The 22,133-nt window shown below is 38.6% G+C and overlaps 1 protein-coding gene across 1 annotated transcript in view; it reads left to right on the forward strand.

Moving 5' to 3' along the window:
- The first annotated feature begins 1,215 nt into the window (after nt 1-1,215).
- Nucleotides 1,216-22,133, forward strand: part of LRRC36 (leucine rich repeat containing 36) — a 56,505-nt gene continuing 35,587 nt past the window's right edge. The window contains exons 1-5 of the mRNA XM_068993008.1: nt 1,216-1,285; nt 11,250-11,377; nt 14,429-14,621; nt 15,396-15,492; nt 18,371-18,459. Coding sequence (XP_068849109.1) covers nt 1,216-1,285; nt 11,250-11,377; nt 14,429-14,621; nt 15,396-15,492; nt 18,371-18,459 — 577 coding nt within the window. The remainder of the gene's footprint in view (nt 1,286-11,249; nt 11,378-14,428; nt 14,622-15,395; nt 15,493-18,370; nt 18,460-22,133) is intronic.

Genomic DNA, 22,133 nt, shown 5'->3' on the forward strand with positions numbered 1-22,133 from the left:
GAGGAAAAGTCCACTTCTCCAACAAAAACCTGCCATCTCCAATTTTGACATCTGGGTAAAGAAAATAAATGCATGCAATGAAGAAGGGAGTGAGGTTCTTTTCTCTCATAAGAAGCCTGATTTAAATATTCAGATATAAAGAAAAACAATTACACATGTCATGTTTGAGGCTAGAAGAATTAAAGGGGACATGAAGAGAAGGATTACAAATTGTAAAATGGTGATAAGACTCTCAGAAGCAGAGGTGGAAAAACCAATCTAATAAACTAATCTAAGCTTTTAAATCCTGGCCTCCCTTAACATGGCTAAGACTGAACACGACAAGCTGAGAGTAAGGACTCCACCTAGACCAGAAAGCATGAATATGCACGCAAACACGATTTTGCTTTCTATTCTCCTTAAAGGTGATTAGCTGGCCCTACAGGGGCCTGTAGTTCTTGAAAGACAAAAGGCTTGTCAGATTGACTGAAGGAAACAGGGTAGCCTGTAGTCATCACTGCTCTGTCCCAAAGAGTGTATCTCTCTTCCCTACACTGATTCCTCACCCCTAAAGATCAATCAGTTGATCCCGTTTCCAAATCAATTTCTAGAACTAGAACTACTTCATGGTCTACAGACAGGACCTCAACTCCGCAGACCCAGGGAGCTTTCCATCATGCTTTAGAGAGCTCCCCTCGAACCCAATCCTTCAGATCCCCCACCCGCCATTACGTTCACCCACCAGGCCACCGCTTTGCCTCAAAGTCAACATTCCCCAAGCACTGAGATTGAAGAACTTTACCCCGTCCGAGGCACAGCCTCACCTTTCAGACCTAGAGTCCCACCCTCCATCCTCAGAGTTACAACACTTCAACTGACAAAGCAGGCAGATTCTTCTGACTCCTCAAGACTAACCCCCAGACTCTTCAAAGCTGGGGCTATATCCACCCTGTGTCCCAGAGTCAGGTCCCTAACCCCACAGCCCTAATCCTCGACCACAACGCAACCATTCCCTGTTTTAGTGTTTTTGGCGCCCCCGCCAGGGTGGGCTCCATACCATGGTCCAGGCTCCAGAAGCGGGTGGACAGGCACGTGACCAGGACGATAACGGACCTTGGGAGCGCGGCGGTGCGCGGGGCGGGGCGGGGCCTGGCGGCGCTGGGCGGGGCTTGGCGCGCGACAGGCGGTCTCGCGGGCCGCGACAGGTGAGCGACGCCGCGGGGCCGGCGAGCAGGGATGGCGGAGCAGTGGGAGCTGGACGAGGAGGGCATCCGCCGCCTGGGGGCGCTGACCCTGGAGCAGCCCGGTAGGGCCCGGCTGGGAGGGTCTGGGTCGGGAGCATGGGGTTCGAAGCTGAGGGGAGCAAACTGAGGGCGAGGCAGAGGAACCTGAGGTAGTCATACGGGAACGGCGGCAGAGGAGCGGTCTCTGAGGTAGAGAAGCGCTCCCTGAGGTAGAGGTTCCCCCTAAGTTAGAGGAGCGGCCCCTGAGGCTGAGGAGGGATTACGCTGAGGTAGCCGTGAAGGAACTGCAGTTACCGGCGAGTCTGGGGCAGAGGGCAAGAAATTGAGGGAGGGGAGCAGAATCTAAAAGGGAGGAGGAGAAACGAGGTTAGCGGACTCTGAGGCCAGGAACAGAGAACTGGACTAAGTGGGAGGAAACTGAGCCCCAAGAGGGGCTACTAGTGGGAGAAGGGAAGAGCTGTGAGAATGGCCGTTCGAAGTTGGGGTGCTTTTGGAGGAGACACGAAAGGTTGATTTTGGCAGTTCCGGAAACTTCCACCCTAACTTGCTTGATTAGGATGAAATAGGAAAGGATGTTTCTTGATGAGCCAGCCCTCTCTTCGTCCAGTCTTCTCCTCTAGAACTTGGCCATTTCCTTGATCCATCTGTATGTGTCGCCTCATGAGACTCAGAAAGGGGCCTGAGGTAAAAGGAATAGTAGCTGATAGATCGAAGCGTTTAGATCGCTCCGTCCCAGAGCTGAACCTGGCGGAGTGACTGCTGACCCCACCTTTGACCCAGGGTCTGATTCACGCAGCTTGCTTTTCTAAGTTTTTACGGAGTAGAAATGTTGGAAAAGTTATCCGCGTTCCTGATTCAATTTTGTCCCCACCCCGCTTTATTTAACGGTTGAGGAAAATTAGGTTTAGACTCATGCCCCAAGTCGCACAGCCCTAAGTAATGCAGCGATGGTTTATTAATCCAGACTCTGATTCCAGAGCCTGTCCTCTAACCACAACAAAAAGTTGCCTTTCTTGCTTTCTCTAGTACTTTTTATTGGGGGAATATGCAATAATTTGGTTTTATTTTATTTAAATTTATATAAAATTTATCAAAATTAGTATATGCTGGTAACAAACACTACATGATGATTTGGTGTGCATATCAATAGATTGATGTAGATATTTCAGGTTTTTCTTTTCCAAACCACTTTGTGCTCCCCTAATTTGAAAAGCTTCTTTGGCTTGACATACTGGTGTACCTTTCTTTTTTTCTTCCTCTCCTTTGTTTTAAAAAATTTATTCAATTTAATTGGGGGGACACATATGCCTTCCATTATCCAGCTAGAATAATATGTGGCAGGATTTTTTTTGGGGGGGCGGGGCTTCTTTGTTTTTATTAAATGTGAATAACAAAATTAATTTTGCTCATTCTGACCATTCAAACAATACAAAAGTCTCTAAAGTAAAAAAATATTCTTCCCTCTCCCTCCTTCTATGTCTTTTCCATTGCTTTTACAAACATATTCCTTTTTTTAACCAGGGGACCGCCAGGGAAGTCCCATAAATGGTGTTTAAAGCCATGGGGCTGGATAATGTAGATAGACAATAGAAGGCTTAAGACTCAGCCCTAGGACATTTCAATGTTTAAAGCTTAAATAGGGGAGAAGGAAAGTGATGTTTTGGAATTTAATAAGGGGTAAACGGCAACCCACTCCAGTATTCTTGCCTGGAGAATCCATGGTCGGAGGAGCCTGGTAGGCTACAGTCCATAGGGTCCCAAAGAGTCAGACACGACTGAACGACTTCACTTTCACTTTCACTGTATCAAGTAGTTCCCTGGTGGCTCAGTCAGTAAAGGACCCACCTGCAGTGCCGGAGACTGCCTGCAGCACAGGAGACTGGGGTTCGATACCTGGGTCTGGAAGATCCCCTGGGGAAGAAAATGGCAACCCGCTCCAATATTCTTGCCTGGAAAATCCCATGGACAGAGGAGCCTAGCAGACTACAGTCCATGGCGTTGCAAGACTTAGCAACTAAACCACCAGAGGAATCTGTGGGCTGCAGTCTATGGGATCACAACAGTTGGACAAGACTTAGTGACTAAACCACAACCACTGTATCAAGGAGGGAGTGGTCAGAAGTGTCTAATGCTATTGACAGGCTGAGCAGCCTAATGCAGAGAAGTGTCTGTTAGATTTGGCAACATGGAACTCATTGGTAACTAACTAGGGAAGAGAAGGGAGGAAGCAAGCCAGGCCAGGTTGGGATGAAAAGGGTATAATATGTGAAGGAAAAGAAATAGAGAGGATAAAAACTTTTGCCAAGAAATTTGGCTATAAAGGATAATGCATAAGTGGAATATTAGCTAGAGAATATGAAGGGGAATTAAGAACAAGTTTTTAAAGACACAATACACTAGAGCATGTTTGCAGGCTGATGATAATTACTAGGAAGGAAGATAAAATATGCAATTATATACTTTTTGGTTCCTAAAAATAATTCCATTAATTAACTTATTATATGGGTACTATAATAACTGTACTATGAAAAGTAAGTCTTGAGCCCCAACCCCCCCTCCTTGGCCCTGCCCCAGTTTTCCTTCCTAACAGTGATCACTGTTACTAATATTTTGGATAGCTCTCTCTACATATTCTCTACGTATATGAGCATTTGTACTTACTTTATAATTTTTTATTATTGCAATTCACAAATATATCCAAGAGTAAGATGACAGAATAGTGAATTGCAATCAACCTAATATCAATAGTTATCATCAGTTCATGGCCAATCTTCTCTCATCTATACCCTGCCTATCATCTATCTACCTTCAGTCCCCTGAACTATTTTTTTTAAGATTTATTTATTTATTTATTTTTGACTGTGTTGAGTCTTTGATGCTGCTTGTGGGCTTTCTGTAGTTGCAGAAAGTGTAGGTTACTGTTTAGTTGTGATGCAAGGGCTCCTGATTATGGTGGCTTCTCTTGTTGCAGAGCATGGGCTCTAGGAGCACAGGCTTCAGTAGTTGTGGCACATGGGTTTAGTTGCCACAAGGCATGTGGACTCTTCCAGGACCAGGGATGGAATCCATGTCCCCTGCATTGGCAGGTGGATTCTCAACCACTAGACCACCAGGAAAGCTCTGTGCACTGTCTAGTTTGAAACAAGTCCTAGTCATATGACTTAACCCATGAATATTTTAGTATTTATCTTCAAAAGATTGAAACTCTTTTAAAAATCACATATAAAACCTAAAAATATTTCACAGTAATTTCTTTTAAAAAATAATTTCTTTTATTTTTGACTCTGCTAGATCTTCATTGCTGTGCACTGGGTTTTTCTAGTTGCAGTGAGCAGGGTCTATTCTCTAGTTGCAGTGCCTGGGCTTCTCATTATGGTGGCTTCTTTTGTTGTGGAGCTTGGGCTCTAGGTGTGTGAGCTTCACTAGTTGTAGCATTGTTTTGTTAATATTATAAACTTACGAATTTAAATATTTTGATGTGTTCCCGTCCCTTGCAGTTGTTATAATTGATGCTGAGTTTGTCCTGAATTTAGTAGTGGGAGATCTTTCATGTAGATTCCTGAGGCCTTTTTTATTTGTTTTATTTATTAGAAACTCTTTCATCATTATTATAAATAAACTTTATTATTAATGCAGTTTGTAAGTGAACTATATAAATGGTTTTCTATAAAGGAATTACTTGTTGTTTTCATCAATAAAACATGTTTTTGCCCATTGGAGTTATTATATCCCATGGAGTAAAATTGGAAGATCATTCTGTTGTTCTTGAGATCTATAACGTGCGTTTGATTTGTTCTACAGCCTATTTGTCTTCACTCTATAACTGTTGAAACTGAGTGCATAATCTCTTAAGACCTGTGTGTGTTAGTCACTAAGTCATGTTTGACTCTTTGTGACCCCATGGACTGTAGCCCACCAGGCTCCTCTGTCCTTGGAATTCTCCAGGCAAGAATACTAGAGTGGGTAACCATTCCCTTCTCCAGGGAATCTTCCTGACCCAGGGATAGAACCTAGGTCTCCTGAATTGCAGGTGGATTCTTTACCATCTGAGCCACCAGGAAAGCCCAAGACCTGTACTTCATATGAATCATCAAAGAACATCTATCCAAGTGGCAGTTTATCACTTGATTGATAATTCTAGTTCCCTTTAAAAATGTTAAAATGTCTGCTTTTTGAAATAAAATACAGTGAAAGGCATGTGAAATGCAGCAGGGCAGTGAATGAAATCATAACTGACCTTAGCTTTTGCCCCATGGTAACAAGATTCTCATTGTATTAGATCATTGGATACTGGTCATTGCATACTACAGAGCTACCAATATGGTGCCCTCAAAGTTGGTATTTTTTTTTTTGAGATATAATTCACATCCTGTAAAATTTAAAGTATGCATTTCAGTATCACTTAGTGCATTGTATAACCATCACCACTGTCTAGTTCCAGAGCCTAAAAGGAAACCTCATATTCTTTAATCAGTCAGTCCTTATTTCCAGCTCCTGGCAATAAGTGGTCCCAGGCAACCACAAATCTGCTTTCTGTCTCCATGGATTTGTTTGTTCTATATATTTCATATAAATGGAATCATACAATATGTGGTCTTTGTGTCTAGCTTCTTTCACTGAGCATGTTATTATTAAGGTTCGTCCATATTTTAGCACAAAGTGTACTCGATTCCTTTAAAAAATTATTTATTATTAATAGACTTTAATTTTTAAAGCAGTTTTAGGTTTACAGAAAAATTGAGCAGAAAGTACAGAGTTCCCATATACTCTTCCTTCGTCACACCTTCTCTATATCCCCTTCCAGTTTTCCTATTATTAATATCTTGCATTCACGCAGTACATTTGTTATGGTTATTGAACCAATAATAATATATTATTATTAACTAAGATCTATAGTCTACATTAGGATTCACTCTTTGTGTTGTACAGTTCCGTGTGTTTTGACAAATATATAGTCATGTGTACACCATTACAGTATCAACAGAACAGTTTCACTGCCCTAAGAATCCTCAGTGTTCCACCTGTTCATCTCTCCCCCACCAGTGAACCTCTGGAAACCACTGACCTTTATCCTGTTGCCTTTTTCAGAATGTCATGTAGTTGTAATCATACAGTATATATTCCCTGGGAACCACTGATTCTTTAAAAATTAAAAAAAATCTTTTCACTGATGTATAATTGACATATAATATTAACTTAGTTTCAGGTGTACAACATAATGGTTGATGTTTGTATACATTGCAAAATGATCACACCAATAAGTCTATGTAACATCATTTTACATAGTAACAAAAATTTTCTTTTCTTAGAATGACAGCTTTTTAAGATCTACTCTTCACAACTTTCAAATATGCAATGCAGTATTAGCAACTAGTCATCATACTGTATATCACTGATATTTTTAGTGTTCCCTTTTTCAGAATATTATGCAGAATGTTTTCAACCTGACTTCCTTCATTTAGTAATGTGTATTTAAGGGTGCTCCATGTCTTTCCATGGCTTGGTCCATAGGTGATCTTATTGCTGGGTAATATTCTACTATATGAATGTACCATAGTTTTATTTATTCATTTACTTATTGAAGGATATCTTGGTTGCTTCTGAGTTGTGGTAATTATGAATAAAGCTGCCATAAACATTTACATTCAGGTTTCTGTGGGGACATAAATTTTCAACTTACTTGAGTAAATACCAAGGAGCTATAATTGCTAGATCTTACAGTAAAAGCTGTGTTTCAGTTCAGTTGTCGCTCAGTCTTGTCTTCTGTGACACCATGGACTGCAGCACTGCAGCATGCCGTCTTTACCTTTGTAAAAAACTGCCAAATTATCTTTTCAAGTGGCTATTCCTTTGCATTTCACTAGCAGTGAATGATTGGAGAAGGAAATGGCAACCCACTCCAGTATTCTTGCCTAGAGAATCCCAGGGATGGGGGAGCCTGGTGGGCTGCCATCTATGGGGTCGCACAGAGTCAGACACGACTGAAGTGACTTAGTAGCAGCAGCAGCAGCAGCAGTGAATGAGAGTTCCTATTGCCCTCATGCTCTAGTCTGAATATTTGTGTCTCCCCTCAAACTATTCATATATTGAAATTCTAATGCCTAATAATATGATGGTAGTAAGAGGTGTGGCCTCTGGGAGGTGATTAGGTCTTGAAAGTGAAAGAAAGTGTTAGTCGCTCAGTTGTGTCCAACCCTTTGCAACTCCATGGACTGTAACCCACTGGGCTCCTCTGTCCATGGAATTTTCCAGGCAAGAATAATGGAGTGGTTTGCCATTCCCTTCTCCAGGGGCTCGTCCTGATGCAGGAATTGAACCCAGGTCTCCCGCATTGTGGGCAGATTCTTTACCATCTGAGCCACCAGGGAAGCCCTCATAAAAGAGATTAATGACTTTATAATGGAGATCAAAGAGAATGTTCCCTTGGCTTCTTCCATGTGAGAACACATGGAGAAGTAGGCAGTCTGGAACCTGGAAGAAGGCTTTCACCAGAACTTGATTATGCCAACACCCTGATCTTGTACTTCCAGTCTCCAGAACTGTGAGAAATAATTGTTGTTTATAAGCCACTCAGTCTAATTTATATTTTTTAACAATTCTCAAAATTTTTGGTATCAGGATTCCATTACACTCTTACTTAAATATTATTCAAAGAGCTTTGGTTAATGTGGATTATTATTGTTGAAACAGAAAATTTTAAAATATTTATTTGTAATTCATTAAAAGATAACCGTAACATACCCATTACATGTTAACATATATAATATCTTTTTAATGTCTTAATTGAAGACATCCATATTCTCATATCTTCTTCTGTGTTAAATATGTTGTTTGATTGAAATATATATATATATATATATATATATATGAAGTCATACCTTATATAGATATATAGTTGGAAAAGGGGGGAATATTTATTTAGGGTATGTCAGCTCTTCACTGCTGCGCACGGGCTTTCTCTACTTGCAGAGAATGGAGGCTGCTCTTCAGTTGCAGTTTGCGGGCTTCTCGTTGCGGTGACTTCTCTTGTGGAGCACAAACTCTAGAGTGCACGGCTTCAGTAGTTGCTGCACAGATTCAGTAGTCATGGTTGGTGGGCTCTAAAGCACAGGCTCAGTTGTTGTGGTGCACAGCTTTAGTTGCCCTGTGCCATGTGGGATCTTTCAGACTAGGGATCCAATTGGTGTCTCCTGCACTGCAAGATGGATTTTAACCACTGGGCGACCAGGGAAGCCCTCCCGGAAGGAAGAAGTATTTAAATAGCCTTTTCAGTGAATTTTCTTCTTTGCTATGACACGAAAACTGAGCAAGTGGTAGTTTCTTAAAGATTAGTTGTATCTGAAATCTAAAACCATATCATTGAACTTTTTGTACTCTGTTATATTAAAATCCATTGGTACATCAACATCATGCATCCATCATTTGAAAGGTATTAACTCACTAACTTATGTAGATCTTCCAAATATTGACAAATTTCATTATATAACATTAAAAATCATATTTGTTAATATCATCACAGATTTCACTAGAGAGAGCTTTAGGTTTTGGAATCTGTCAAGTTTATGGTGGCAAATACAAGTTTATCAAAATTCTAATTTTGGCTTGGAAGCTTATATGTTAATAATTGACAACAGTTACTATTACTTGTTTTGACTGAAGTGATAATCTCACTTTCTTTATTTTTCAGAAAATGTCTCACAGCCATTCAAGTGTGTCAGAATTTTATAGTAACAATAGTTACCTCCCCACCAAAAAAATGGCTAGTTAAGCTGGCATCTCAAAACCCACAGAAGTGTTTTCCTGCTAAGCATCCACCATACTTCAGTATGCAGCAGAAATACTTCATGCATACCTCCCGTTTAGGAACACAATATAAGAAAGACATACTCAAGGGTCAAGATTTGCTAAAATTAACCATTTTTACTGCTTTTTCAAGGGTATTCTTAAGAAAAAGTGGCTCTTTTTTATAACTGCATGCGTATAATGGTGAAGAATACAATATTATGACTAAGAGTAAAGTTTGATGCCACTGCCTCAAGTCATCCTAAGGCCTCAGTAGTTTTTGCTTTTATACCATACGTGCAACTATCAGCACAGTAAAAAGAGTTGTTAATGTTTTAATATTATTATGAAAATAATTTTTTTTAATAGTTTTGATTTTGTGGACCGCTGTAAATGTCTCAGGGACCTCCAGGGGTCTAGGGACGATGTTTTGAGAACTGCTACACTGTTATGACATCTTTTAGCTTTTGAAATTTGTTTTGAAATACCAAGTTAAAAGTTTCATTTGTTTTGTGGATGTATCTTTTTGGAGTGCTTTCATTCTTTAGCGATGCTATTCTGTTTTTTGTTCTTTTTTGTTTTAATAACCTCATATACTATTTGACTATAAACCTTTCCTGTGTCTCTTTGTTAAAGTGCGTTAAGTTTTCTATACTTCTAGCTGGGCCAGAATAACTTTTCTAGTTTCAGGGTTTGGAGCTCCCTCTTCTGTTGTGTTCACGAAGAACTTAAAATAGGGCTTTAAGCTTCCTGAGATCTGCAGTCTCTGCTTCCCTCCCGGACTTGTATCTAGACCTTCTCCTTCTTTTGAACCTATTGTCTGTATTCCATTCAATGTGGATTCTGTTCCAGTTATTTCTCTCAGGGATGAGTCTTATCTTGAAAAGGATCTTGTTTCATGTTTTTATAGTTTATAGGGCCTAGACTGCTCCAGTATCTTAAGAACTTATTTCGGTGCAGTTCCTTGGCAGTCACCTGCAAATGGGATTCTGCAGAACCTCCTTCCAGTTTCTGTTCCTGTTCTCATTTTGGCCCACCACACTTGCCAGTGAGTTCCTATTGGCTTTTGAGATTCTCCTCTTTTCAGTGCTATCAGAAGTCTAGTTTGACATACATGTATGTATGTATATATATATACACACACATATATTCTTTAAAACACAGTCATACATATACAGACACAAAGTCACACTTTTTCCTCAGTGTCTTTGAGATCTTTCCATATAAACATCAACAAATCTACCTCATTCTTTTAAATGACTGTAGAATAATAATTAGCATATATATAGCACCATGTGTCAGACACTGAGTTTTGTATTCTCTCTCTCTCTCTCTCTCACACACACACACGCATATGTATGTGTATATGTTTATGGGCTTTCCTGGTGGCTCAGCAGTATAGAACTCACCTGCCAATGAAGGAGATGTGGATTCAATCCCTGGGTTGGGAAGATTCCCTGGAGAAGGAAATGGCAACCCATACCAGTATTCTTGCCTAAGAAATCCCATGGACAGAGGAGCCTGGTGGGCTACAGTCCATGGGGTCACAAAGAGTTGAACATGACAAACAACAGCAACAACTATATATATGTAAATATATAATACATATAGTCATTAAATCCTTACAACATCTTATGAGGTAAGTAATGTTGTAATCTCCATTTTTCACATGAGGAAATGGATGCACAGAGAAGTTAAGTGACTTTTACAAGGTCACAGATCTAGTACATCGTTCAATGCACTGCTGCTTAGTCCATCTAGTTCTGCTCTTCTACTGATGAGCCCTTTGACGGTTTTCTTTTTCTCCTTTTCCTTTCTCCTTCTCTCCCTTTCTTCTTCCCTCCCTCCTTCCCTCTCTTTCTTTCTTACACTATCCTGAAACTTTCCTGAAATTGACATCCTTCTGGTCTATATCATATGTCCTGGCAAAATGCTGTACTATCTATAGGGCTAAATCCTAGCAGTGGGATTGCTGAATTTGTTGTTTGTTTTGAGAACTTTGGGAGATTTTTACTACATCATTCAGGGTAATTAAAGAAACTCAAGGTTTCTGTAAAACCAAGTCTTAATGTCACTGCATTAGAGCATATTGCTAATCTTAAAAGGAAGATCTGTTCTTCTTATGAGCCTTAAATGTAGGACCTTTCACAGAAGAGATATGGGAGAAAGGAAGGCCTGTTTTCAACGACTCTGCTCTTTTTCCAAGCAGAGATCATAATATATCTACTGATGATCTCTTTTCAGAACTGGTGGAGTCTCTTTCATTGCAGGGATCTTATGCTGGAAAAATCCATTCCATCGGTGATGCCTTTAGAAATTTTAAAAGTCTCCGATCCTTAGATTTATCAAGAAATTTGATCACTAGCTTGAAGGTAAGTTCTGTGTTTTATGATCAGACAGTTTTTTGGTTTTTTGATGGGAAAAAAATAAAAGAATATCAGCTTGGGGAATATCCTTTTAAATGTTTCCAAACTAAATTTTGTTATTCACCATAAAATTCTTTCAATTTTGCTTTACGTTTGACATTTTAAATTATAAGATAGTGGGAAAATTTTTCTTTTATACTGAAAGAAAACTGTCACTGCCTAGGGCAATAGTTATGATTCTTAATGTGTGTTAAAAATTATGAGGAACACTGTTAAAAGTACAGATTCTTGGAGATTGTCTGGCAGTCTAGTGATTAGGACTCATGTTTTCACTGCTGAAGGTACAGGTTTGATCCCTGGTTGGGGAACTAAGATCCCACAAGCCGTGTGGCATGGCAAAATAAACAATAAAATATAATAAATAAATAAAATATTAATAAAAATACAGAGTCTTAGTCCCTATTCTGAGAGAGAGAGTCTGAGTTAATATGCAGTGGGTCCAGGACATTCCCAAGGGATTCTGATGATGTTGATGCATGGAACATATATGGAGAAACACTGGCCTAGATTGCTATTGTGAGTTTTTTCCAGGATGGGGAGAAAATGATGGTCTTGAAAACAAAGAAAAACTTCCAGGCCAGGAGCTGGTGGAGCAGACGACATTTCAGGAAAGTAGGTGCTTAAGCAGAAAGTGTGAGGATTAGCAAACAAAGCAAGAGCTCTGCAAACATAAACACCCTCACACACAGAAATGGAAATTTTCTTTTCTTTGTGTAGACCCCCAAATAGTATTTCTTCCACTATTCCCTTTTTGCCCAGCTACAAGTCTCTCTTGATAAAGCCCTTCTTTGCAAGACTGAAGGTGCAAGACTTACAGATGCTGTCCAAGATTGGTTACTGATCTGGATTATTCTGCTAGTTTTCCATTTCTTAGGGGAAACTTGTTCAACAACACAAATCTCAAGATCTAAAACTAAGGGCCCTGAAAGAAGAAATCCAAGCTAGATCAAATTTCCAGCTAGGGTTCTAAAAGCAGAAATTCCAAGTTAAACTAGGTCTTTAGAATCTTCTATAATAGCCCTTTGTATCTGGCTCACCTATATCAGAAAGTATTAATACAGAGTTATTTAGGCCTCATCTTCTCATATGTATTTTTATCTGTTTGTTTTTTCAGACTAAAAAGATTGAATGAACATTGCTGTCATTTGCTTTTGCACTCCTATTCTTTCTACTTCTGTAAATTACCTGAAAAACTGTTGTAAAGATTAATCAATTAGCACAACTAATCAAAAATTACATATATAAGACTCCTGGTAGTGTTTGGCATATAAAAAGCACTTAGTAAATGCCAGTTTTCTAGATTTTTTTTTTTTACTTCTGTGATTTATCTGCAGGTATTCATCTCTAGCAGCTCTGAATCATTTTGCTTAATTTTTTCAAGGGGGAAATGTTTTGTGTTTATTTCTAGTGTAGCATTGAAAATACATGAATTTTTGCCAATGGGGAAACGTGAGAGGAGGATTGGAATTGTTTCCTTGACTATTATACTGAGAGATTAAAAGATTACTTGAGCTGGGATATTAGATACATTTAAAGACAGCCCTAATGGTATGCTACCCTGAGAGTGACGCCAAAAGCATTGATAAATATTCCTAACCATTGATCCTTTCACAATGTGGAAGTTAGTGGAACTGAAAATAGCCAGAAAGAAATGCGTTGAACTGTAGGCAGGGTTCAACTTAGAAATGTTTTGAATATATCCTTGAGTTTTCTAAACTTCCTGCAACTAAAAAAGGTTAATTTTAAATGAGAAAAGAAGATAAACATTATTTTATAAATAGGTGATGGAAAATAATTTTACCTTTCTGAAATAACTCTCAATGACAGAGTTCCTTTTATGGTAAGTGTTTTTAATATTAAAGGTGTGTGACTATACATATATGTACATGTTTTGAAATATTGTCCTGAAATTTAGTGTTGGGCCAAAGTACCTAACAAGCTAAATACATGAAAATTAAGCAATTAGTTTCAATAGTAGGTTTTAGTAAAGGAGAAAAACTGTGGCTTTTCCTCTCAAGTGTCCCAGTTCTGATGGCACTGTTGCTAGAGAAGTGGAGGGGGTGGGGTTGCTAAGTCCACAGAGAGAGAACAGAATAAGGAAGAGCATTTCTACCAAGAAGAATTAACTGATTAGAAGATGGGGAGCTCGTGTGGTGGCAGTAACTCTGAAGGGGAAAAGGGGGGCTCCAGATTGGTCCAGGAGGGAAAACTTGGAGATCGCATTGTTTGGTTTTGCCATGTAGTCCTTTCATCCTAAAAGTGAGGTCTTGAGATATTAATATAAGAACATATACATGGACTTTGGCCACCTGATGTGATAAGCTGACTCATTGGAAAAGACCCTGATGCTGGGAAGGATTGAAGGCAAAAGGAGAAGGGGGCAGCAGAGGATGAGATGGTTAGATAGCATCACCAACTCAATGGATATGAATCTGAGCAAACTCTGGGAGATAGTGAAGCACAGAGGAGCCTGGCGTGCTGCAGTCCATAGGGTCACAATGAGTCGGACACGACTTAGTGACAGAACAACAACAAAATACATACACACTTAATTTTTTTCCATACTCTTTCCTTAGAACCATCTCTCTTTTGCCTCCCTCCCTCTTGAGGGCTTTTGGGGTCAGGAGAGTGCTTGTAGCAAGGGTGAGAGAAGTGCAAAAGTGACTTGGGTTGGCTACTACCGGGAGGGATTAGATTGGAAATGTGATGAGAGGCAACAGAAGTATAGAACTGACTGCAGCTATTTGGATGTCAGAGCTTATAAAGAAGGAAATGTATGATATCAGTGAATTATTTAATGTATAGGACACCCAGTGCCCATGGGCTGCAGCATTCTTATTCTCAGGCAACTAAATGGGAATTTCAACCCTGCCTTTGTCATGGGTGACTCGGGTAACTGTTTAAGGATGGAAAATAATATTTATATTTCTACCTTTATCTGTGAGATTCCTAGTCCTTCCCAACATGCACTTTCATAATGTGGTCTTTTCCTTGCAGGGCATCCAGTATTTATGTTCACTCCAAGACCTGAATTTATATTATAACAACATTCCTTCATTAGTGGAGGTTTCCCGCCTACAGCCTTTACCCTTCCTCAAAGAACTAGATTTGAGACTCAATCCCGTTGTCAGGAAAGATACAGATTATAGGCTCTTTGCTGTCTATACGCTACAAACTCTGGAGAAACTGGGTGAGACCCTCCTCCCTTGTTCTTTGTCCCCAAATCTTACTTTAAACCAGCTGCCTCCTAACCTTTTGGATGTTGGCCCAGAGTGTGCACTGGCAGGATATATTTGTTTATTAGTCAATATTTATGTAACTTTTGTGTTGGCAGGATGTATGACGAGTCCTTTTATTGTTTATTGAATGACAATCTATGATTTTATCAGTTACTTCCGGCTTTAGTTTTCTTCAGTTGATGGCTTCACCACCACTTCCTCCCCAACAAAAAGTTTCCAAGTTGACATTTATTTTTCCAGGTGCCCCAAGTTTGTAACTACATTAGCAGTAGAAAACAAATATAGCAACTTTTTGAGGCTTATTTGGCAAGGTACAATAAATATTCCTTCAAATGAATTAATCTGTATTTCTTTATAATTTTATTCTCATTGATATAAACTTCTATGTTACATGCTCCTGAGAAAGTTATAGGGAAGCTAAGTAAAGTCTTTTAGAAATGGTGTGATTTTCAGCCTTTAAGATTAGGCCATTTGGATTGTTTGCTGCCCAAACTGTACTTTCCTGTAGTGATAGTTACACTTAGGTGACAGTTGTTGCTATGGTGTCCCTGTAGTCTCCCTGAGTTACTACTTACTCCAATGACAACATAATAGCATTATTCTGTGACCCTCTCAAACAAAAGATGAGACTGATCTTTAGTTTTTACTCTGTGAATATGCTTTTCTGACCCACTACTGTTTACTCCAAAAAAGAAATATGCTCAGACCACGGTTTTTGCCTCCAGATGACCGAGCCGTACGAGAAAGTGAGAGAAAAGCTGCCAAGCTGCATTTTAGTCAGTTGGGCAACAGTGAAAATTTTCTTTTAGAGATGGAAAAAAGGTAAGATTTTTACCAAAGATTTTTTTAGTTTGGTTCTGGACAGAGAGTAGTGAATTCCTGCTTAATCGTCTTCATTATCCAGCAGAAATCTCTATAAATTGTAAGAATCCTCAGATTAGAAATCAAAGTATCCATGCAGAATTTTCAGATTTATCTAGGGTGAAAATCTGGCCGTCAGTGGAACATTTCTGCTTTCTTGAACCATTGTGTCTTCTTTGGATATAATTGTACATTCTCTAAAGTTATTGTTCAGAGTTTATAGATAGGGATTTTATGGGATTACTTATTCCCATAAATGTTTGCCAGCCCTTTCTTGGTAGAGTTATAAATCAGTACATGGTCTTTTCCTGTTGAATTAGGAGGATTACATACATTACCATGGGCAGGATCATTAGAGATAAATTTGTTAATGATAAGCATTTTTGTACAAAACCAAAAGTAAATGGCCCTTTAAGCTCTAAAGAATCTAAATGGTAGATTTTTCCATTTTTATTACTAAAATTCTGTCAAAATAAGGAACCATATCTTTTACCCCCAGATTCATGATTTTTTTTAAGTTGTTTTATAATTTTTGAAAAATAGAAGTTTATGATAAACAATTTAAATAACACAGAAGTACAGGAGAAAAAGTCAAAAATCACCCTATATTTTGCTACTAAGTTAACTACTGGTAATGTTTGGTATACATCCTTTCAGACATCTGTGTACCTATACACATATGTAGATGTATTATTAGTACTTTTTTCCTGATGATAGAATTGTATTTATTGTGAGAATATGGAAAGTAGAGAAAAAAACAATGTTAGCCACTTATAATCACACTACCCAGAAAGAAACACTAATTATATTATGGCAAATATCGTCTTAGTTTTAGGTATATGTATATATGTGTGTGTATTGTGTCTGTGCATGTTTATATATTATAACAACATTGGACCTTATATATAATACAGTCAATATAAATATATATTAATAATTAAATATATTTCTTTTATAGCAGTTTGCTTCCTATACATACCATTTTTAATTTGATAAGATGTGAAAATGTCCATGCAACACTAAATATTCTTCCTCAGAATGTTTTTTGTTTACTTTATTATCTTTCCCCTCCACTAGAATATAAACTCCATGAGAACAAAGACCTTGCTTGTCTTGTTTACTGCAGTATCCCTAGTGCCTAGAACAATGTCTGGCCCATGAGCGGTGCAAAGAAATAGTTTGCTGAATGATGATTAAGTGAAGTCCATGCCTGTTGGCCTGGGATCCTGCTCTTTTCTGGTGACTCTGCCTGTCTCTGTTCTCATCCATTATATGTTTTGTAATGTAACCCTCAGAGAGCAGCCTTATTTCTCTATTTTTTTAAGTTCCCTATTTAAAAAAAATATTTGTTTATTTTTGGCTATGCTCAGTCTTCATTGCTGCTCAGACTTTTCTCTAGTTGCAGTAAGCAAAGGGTACTCCATAGCTGTAGTGTGCAGGCTTCTCGTTAAGATGACTTCTCTTGTTGCACAGCATGAACTCCACACACGAGGGATTCAGTAGCTGTGGCTCTAGAGCACAGGCTCAATAGTTGGGGTACATGGGCTTAGTTGCTCTTTGACATGTGGGATCTTTCTGGATTAGGGGTCAAACCTGTGGCTTCTGCATTGTCAGGTGGATTCTTTACTACTGAGCCACCATGGAAGCTCATAAGTTCCCTATATTTTAAAGTCCAGTTTAATTCGTTGTTGTTGTATATTCACTAAGTCTGACTCTTTCGCGACCCCATGAACTGTAGTCTGCTAGGCTCCTCTCCCCATGGGATTTCCCAAGCAAGAATACTGGGGTGGGTTGCCATTTCCTTCTCCAGGGAATCTTCCCGACCCAGGGATTGAACCCAGGTCTCCTTCCTTGCAGGTGGATTCTTTACCACTGGGCCATCTGGGAAGCCCTGAGGTTAATGAGATTAATTTACAAAGACTAAAGTTCACCCTAGAAAGAATTATAGAATATTTCTTAAAAATTATTTGTATATGTACTTTGTAAATTAATTCCTGTTTTAAATGCATTGGAGTACCTTGTTTACTATAGAAATCCAGAGGTGAGTTAATGTATAACTGAATAAACTTCCTAGTGAGGCAAACAATTATCAGCGCTATATTTCTGTTTAGTTACCTTATAGTGATTGCAAAAACAGAAGTAAAATGTTGCTCAAGTGTCCAGAATTAACATTAGTACTCTATAAGCTCTCCAACCTTGGGTGAAGGACTTTTCTTTTAAGCCTTTCTGAGTCCCAAGTCCCCCAACCTATAAAATGGTGATTATAGATTAATGGGAGAGCTTTTATGATTAAATAAAATGATGAGAGTAAAGTGCTTGGCTCATAGTTTAGGCTGTTTGTACTTAATGTATTTCCCAATCTGTACACACCAGTCTTACCATACTACATCAATCAAGTGCAAACACTTGCCTTTCTTATTTCTTTTTCAAACGAATGGTTATAGTTGTCTCCATTGTAATTCTTGGTAGAAGAACCATCCTTTCTGTGTCCTATGAAGTTTTTAATTCAAAAGAAAACATTTTTATTTTATAATATAAAATAATACTCCCTGAGTCATCCAGACTTAAGTTTATGTCAAGAAAACAGAGTATCTAAGTTCGGAATTTTCTGGCTTTCATGCTTTCGAGAGTGAACTGTAGTGTCTTTCTTTCTCATTTCCCAATGAAAATACTATGACTTAAAAAAAAAAGTTTTAACTGAAATATTTGTGAAAATAATATGTTCTGGAGCATTTGGGGAAAAAATATCTGATCACCCTGAAATGTTTTTTTCTAAATAGCCTTTACTTGTGATCTCAGAAGCTTCTTTCAGTTTTAAATAAATTATTTGATGTGACAGCTCTAGGGAGAAGACAGTAAAAAACTGTGTAACAAATGAGAGCACTGCATCAAAAGTCAGCACTGATAGTGATAACAGAATTGAACCTGGTAAGTTTTCCCTTTCTGACCACAAAACAATTAAAACATTAACTGTTTCTGTTTTTATGGCCAATCTTGAGTAGGATGAAGACAAAATAGTTGAGAAATAACATAGATTTGAAGCAAGCACAAGATTTACCAGTTTGTGTTTTTCCTTCTTTCTCTCACTGCCAGAAAAGCCCTATTTACTAAGCAGGCCTAAGCCAGAACCCATCAAAGTGTACAAGCTGTACTCAGTTCAGTTTCACTTACATCACTTTATATCATTAGTACATCCTGAAAATTGCATTGCCAATCCCCACAGGATTCATTAGCCACAGACTCAGGACTCATCTGCATCAGTGCAGCTCACACCCTTAGCTCTTGGCGTCTCCACCTTGAAACTTTGCAGCTGCAGAATCTATTTGTGCTATATTCTTGGAGGTTGTTGCCTGTAAGCAGTATTGGTAATCCAACGTGAATAAAGTGTTATGCTACATTCATGGTCATCCCACAGGCTAGAAGAAAGCTTTCCAGTAGAGAACTTGCATGCAGTGAGCCCATATGGATTAATTTGGCACTTATCAGATGACCTTTCACTTGAGAAAATTTTTTCTGGCTTGAGGTATCTGTCCCTTTTTGAAGGGTCTACAAACTCTAAAAATTAATCCTTAAAATCTCAACAATAATTAATAGATTGATGATGTAGTTTAGACACAAAGGGTTTTCAATTTGTAATATACAGTATTTTATTTCCTGACTTTGTATCTATCCATGTAGATATTAATTGACAAAGTATTTTCATGTAGTATTTCATGGTAAAATAAGCCATAGTGAGGTATGATATTTATTTTCCTTTCTTAGAGGTCTCAGAGGTCTTAGAGGTCACATGTAAGTCATGGACCATAGATTGCTCTATTTCATCTTAAATAGTATTTTTTATATTTCAAAATTGATGAAATTCTATTGTAATTATTTTGGAAAGTACTGAAAAGCCCGAAGAACATTTTAATCACTCAGAAGACTGTCCCCTAAAGAGAATTTCAGTTAATTTGATATACAGTTTTCCTATCTTTTTATAAGTATAAGCATCTATGTATCCATTTCCAGAAAAAGATACACTGAAGCATAATTTGATTACATTTTTAGTATGAGTTGAATTAAATGTCATTTATATCATTATATGTCATAAGCACACACAGTCACTCTATGAATTAAAATGTTTTAAAGTACATAGCCTTTACTGAGAACAAACTGCTTTGCTAGACATGGGGCCCACTTCTAAAGGTGCTCAGAAGCTCCAGCTGTTGCTGGAATTTTTTTTTAATATTAAATTTATTTTGCTGCTTTGAAACGTTAAAGATCTTTGCTTTCTGCTGAAAATTACATTTTGTGCTAGATCCCTGGGGAGTGTTGCCTGTAAGCACTGTTAGTAATCCAGTATGACTAAAGTGGTTATACCATGTTAATGTTTGTGCCACAGGCTAGGACAAAACTTTCTAGAAAATATTACCCACTAGCTCAATTGTTCCGGAGAAGGCGATGGAACCCCACTCCAGTACTCTTGCCTGGAAAATCCCATGGATGGAGGAGCCTGGTGGGCTGCAGTCCATGGGGTCTCGAAGAGTCGGACACGACTGAGCGATTTCACTTTCACTTTTCACTTTCATGCATTGGAGAAGGAAATGGCAACCCACTCCAGTATTCTTGCCTGGAGAATCCCAGGGATGGGGGAGCCTGGTGGGCTGCCGTCTGTGGGGTCACACAGAGTCGGACACGACTGAAGCGACTTAGCAGCAGCCGCAGCTCAAACAGTGCTTTCCCACCAGTCATTTAGGATGGTAGGGAATCTTCACTGTCTTGTATCCTCATCCTGGTCTCTTCACTGCATAATCTTTGACTGTTTCAAAGTTCCCTCTCTCTTTTCCCATACCCCTAAAGTAAGCATACCTAGGATATGCCCTCAGATTCTCTTCTTTCTCTACTCTTTGCCCTATTGAGCTCATCTGTTTCCACAGCTAGCTTTATTTCCTCCCTGTTGATGACTCTTAAACATATTGGTCTAGCTTTGACAACTTGTACAGTTTCTCTGCATCAGTTCCGCATTTCTGTTGACCAACTATTAACATACACTTGGAATCACCACTGAATAATTTTCCAGCCTCTCACACTAAACATGTTAAAAACTCAAATGAACGCCATTTCCTCCAGCCCTAAACAGCTCTCAGGGTTTCCTTAGTGTTACCATCACTTTCCCATTACTCAGGCTCAGAATCAGAGGGGGATATAATTCTCTCCCTCCCCCAGATCCAGTTGAATGTTCATACCGTAGAGTATGATTCACAATTAACAAGCTTTCTTTTCCCTTTCCTCTTAACAGGCATGTTTAATATCTATCATTCACTGAGTATAAACTCTAGGCCAGGCTATGTGTATAATCTCATTAAATCCTCACAACAACCTTGAAGGTGATTATAATTATCCTTGTTTCATGTGTGAGGAAACCAGGCCCAAAAGAGGTGAAATAATTTTCTCTAATTATACAGTAAATGGCAAAGCTGTGATGCAAACTCTAGTCTGTCAGTCATTAAGTCCTCTTAAATATTATACTGTGCTGCCTCCTAGGTTCTTCTTTATTCTGTTCATTTTGTTTCTCCTGTCAGATTAATTCTCTTAAAACTCAACTGTAATTATTATTTATTTGCCTGCTCAAAAACTTGCATGGTTCCCACTCATAGCTGAAGTTAGAGTCCTCAGTCCATACAAGGCTCCTCTAAGTTGTAGCTGTGGAACTTCCCTGGTGGTTAAGACTCTGAACACCTAATGCAGGGGGCCTGGGTTCAATCCTTGGTCAGGGTGCTAGATCCCACTTGCTGCAACTAAAGTTTCCATGTGCCACAACGAAGATCAAAGGTCCCATGTGCAGCAGCTAAGACACAGCACAGCCAAATAATTAATTTTTAAAAAAACTGCTAGAGCTCATCTCTTCAGCCTACCCTGAAACCTTATATCTCCTGTTTCTCAACTACAATATACGATGCTTCAATCAAGTCAAACCACTCTCTCCTTTTTCTCTCTTTTGCCCTTGAACTAATGCTGTCCCTTCTGCCTTCAGTGCTTGAATTAAAATCCTTCTCTTTATGACCCAAATCAAAGTCCATTCTTTTTAGTGAAATTTTTGATTCTCATCCAACTTTTTTTTCTTTTTTCTTTTTGTAAACTCACATAAATTATCTTCTGAAACATATACTCTGGAAATAGAAAATTCAGTCATTTCCTGAATCACTTACAATGTAAGATAATGAGACAAACATGAAAAAGCTAAATAACACAATTTCAGGCAGTGCATATGAAAACGTTAAATAAATGACACAGATCAGTATTCCTCAAACTCAGTATCATGAACTCCTAGAGCAGGGATACTCTCAGAGGTCCACAGGCAGTGTGAGGCCCTTTAATTTCATGTTTTTGTTTGATGCAGTTATGGAAAACATTTAAAAGATGTAAGAGCAAAAATATTCCTTTGCAGTATTAGTCTGCTATTTGAAAAAATAGACTGTTTTTTAGAATAGTTTTAGACCCACAGCAAAGCTGAACAGGAAATACAGGGTTCCTATATACCTACTGTCTCTACACATACATAGCCTCTCTCACTACCAACAACAGGCATCAGAGTGGTGCTTTTGTTACAACTGATGAATCTA

This window comes from Capricornis sumatraensis, chromosome 20 (assembly GCF_032405125.1).
Source record: "Capricornis sumatraensis isolate serow.1 chromosome 20, serow.2, whole genome shotgun sequence".
In the NCBI taxonomy this organism is placed as follows: domain Eukaryota; kingdom Metazoa; phylum Chordata; class Mammalia; order Artiodactyla; family Bovidae; genus Capricornis; species Capricornis sumatraensis.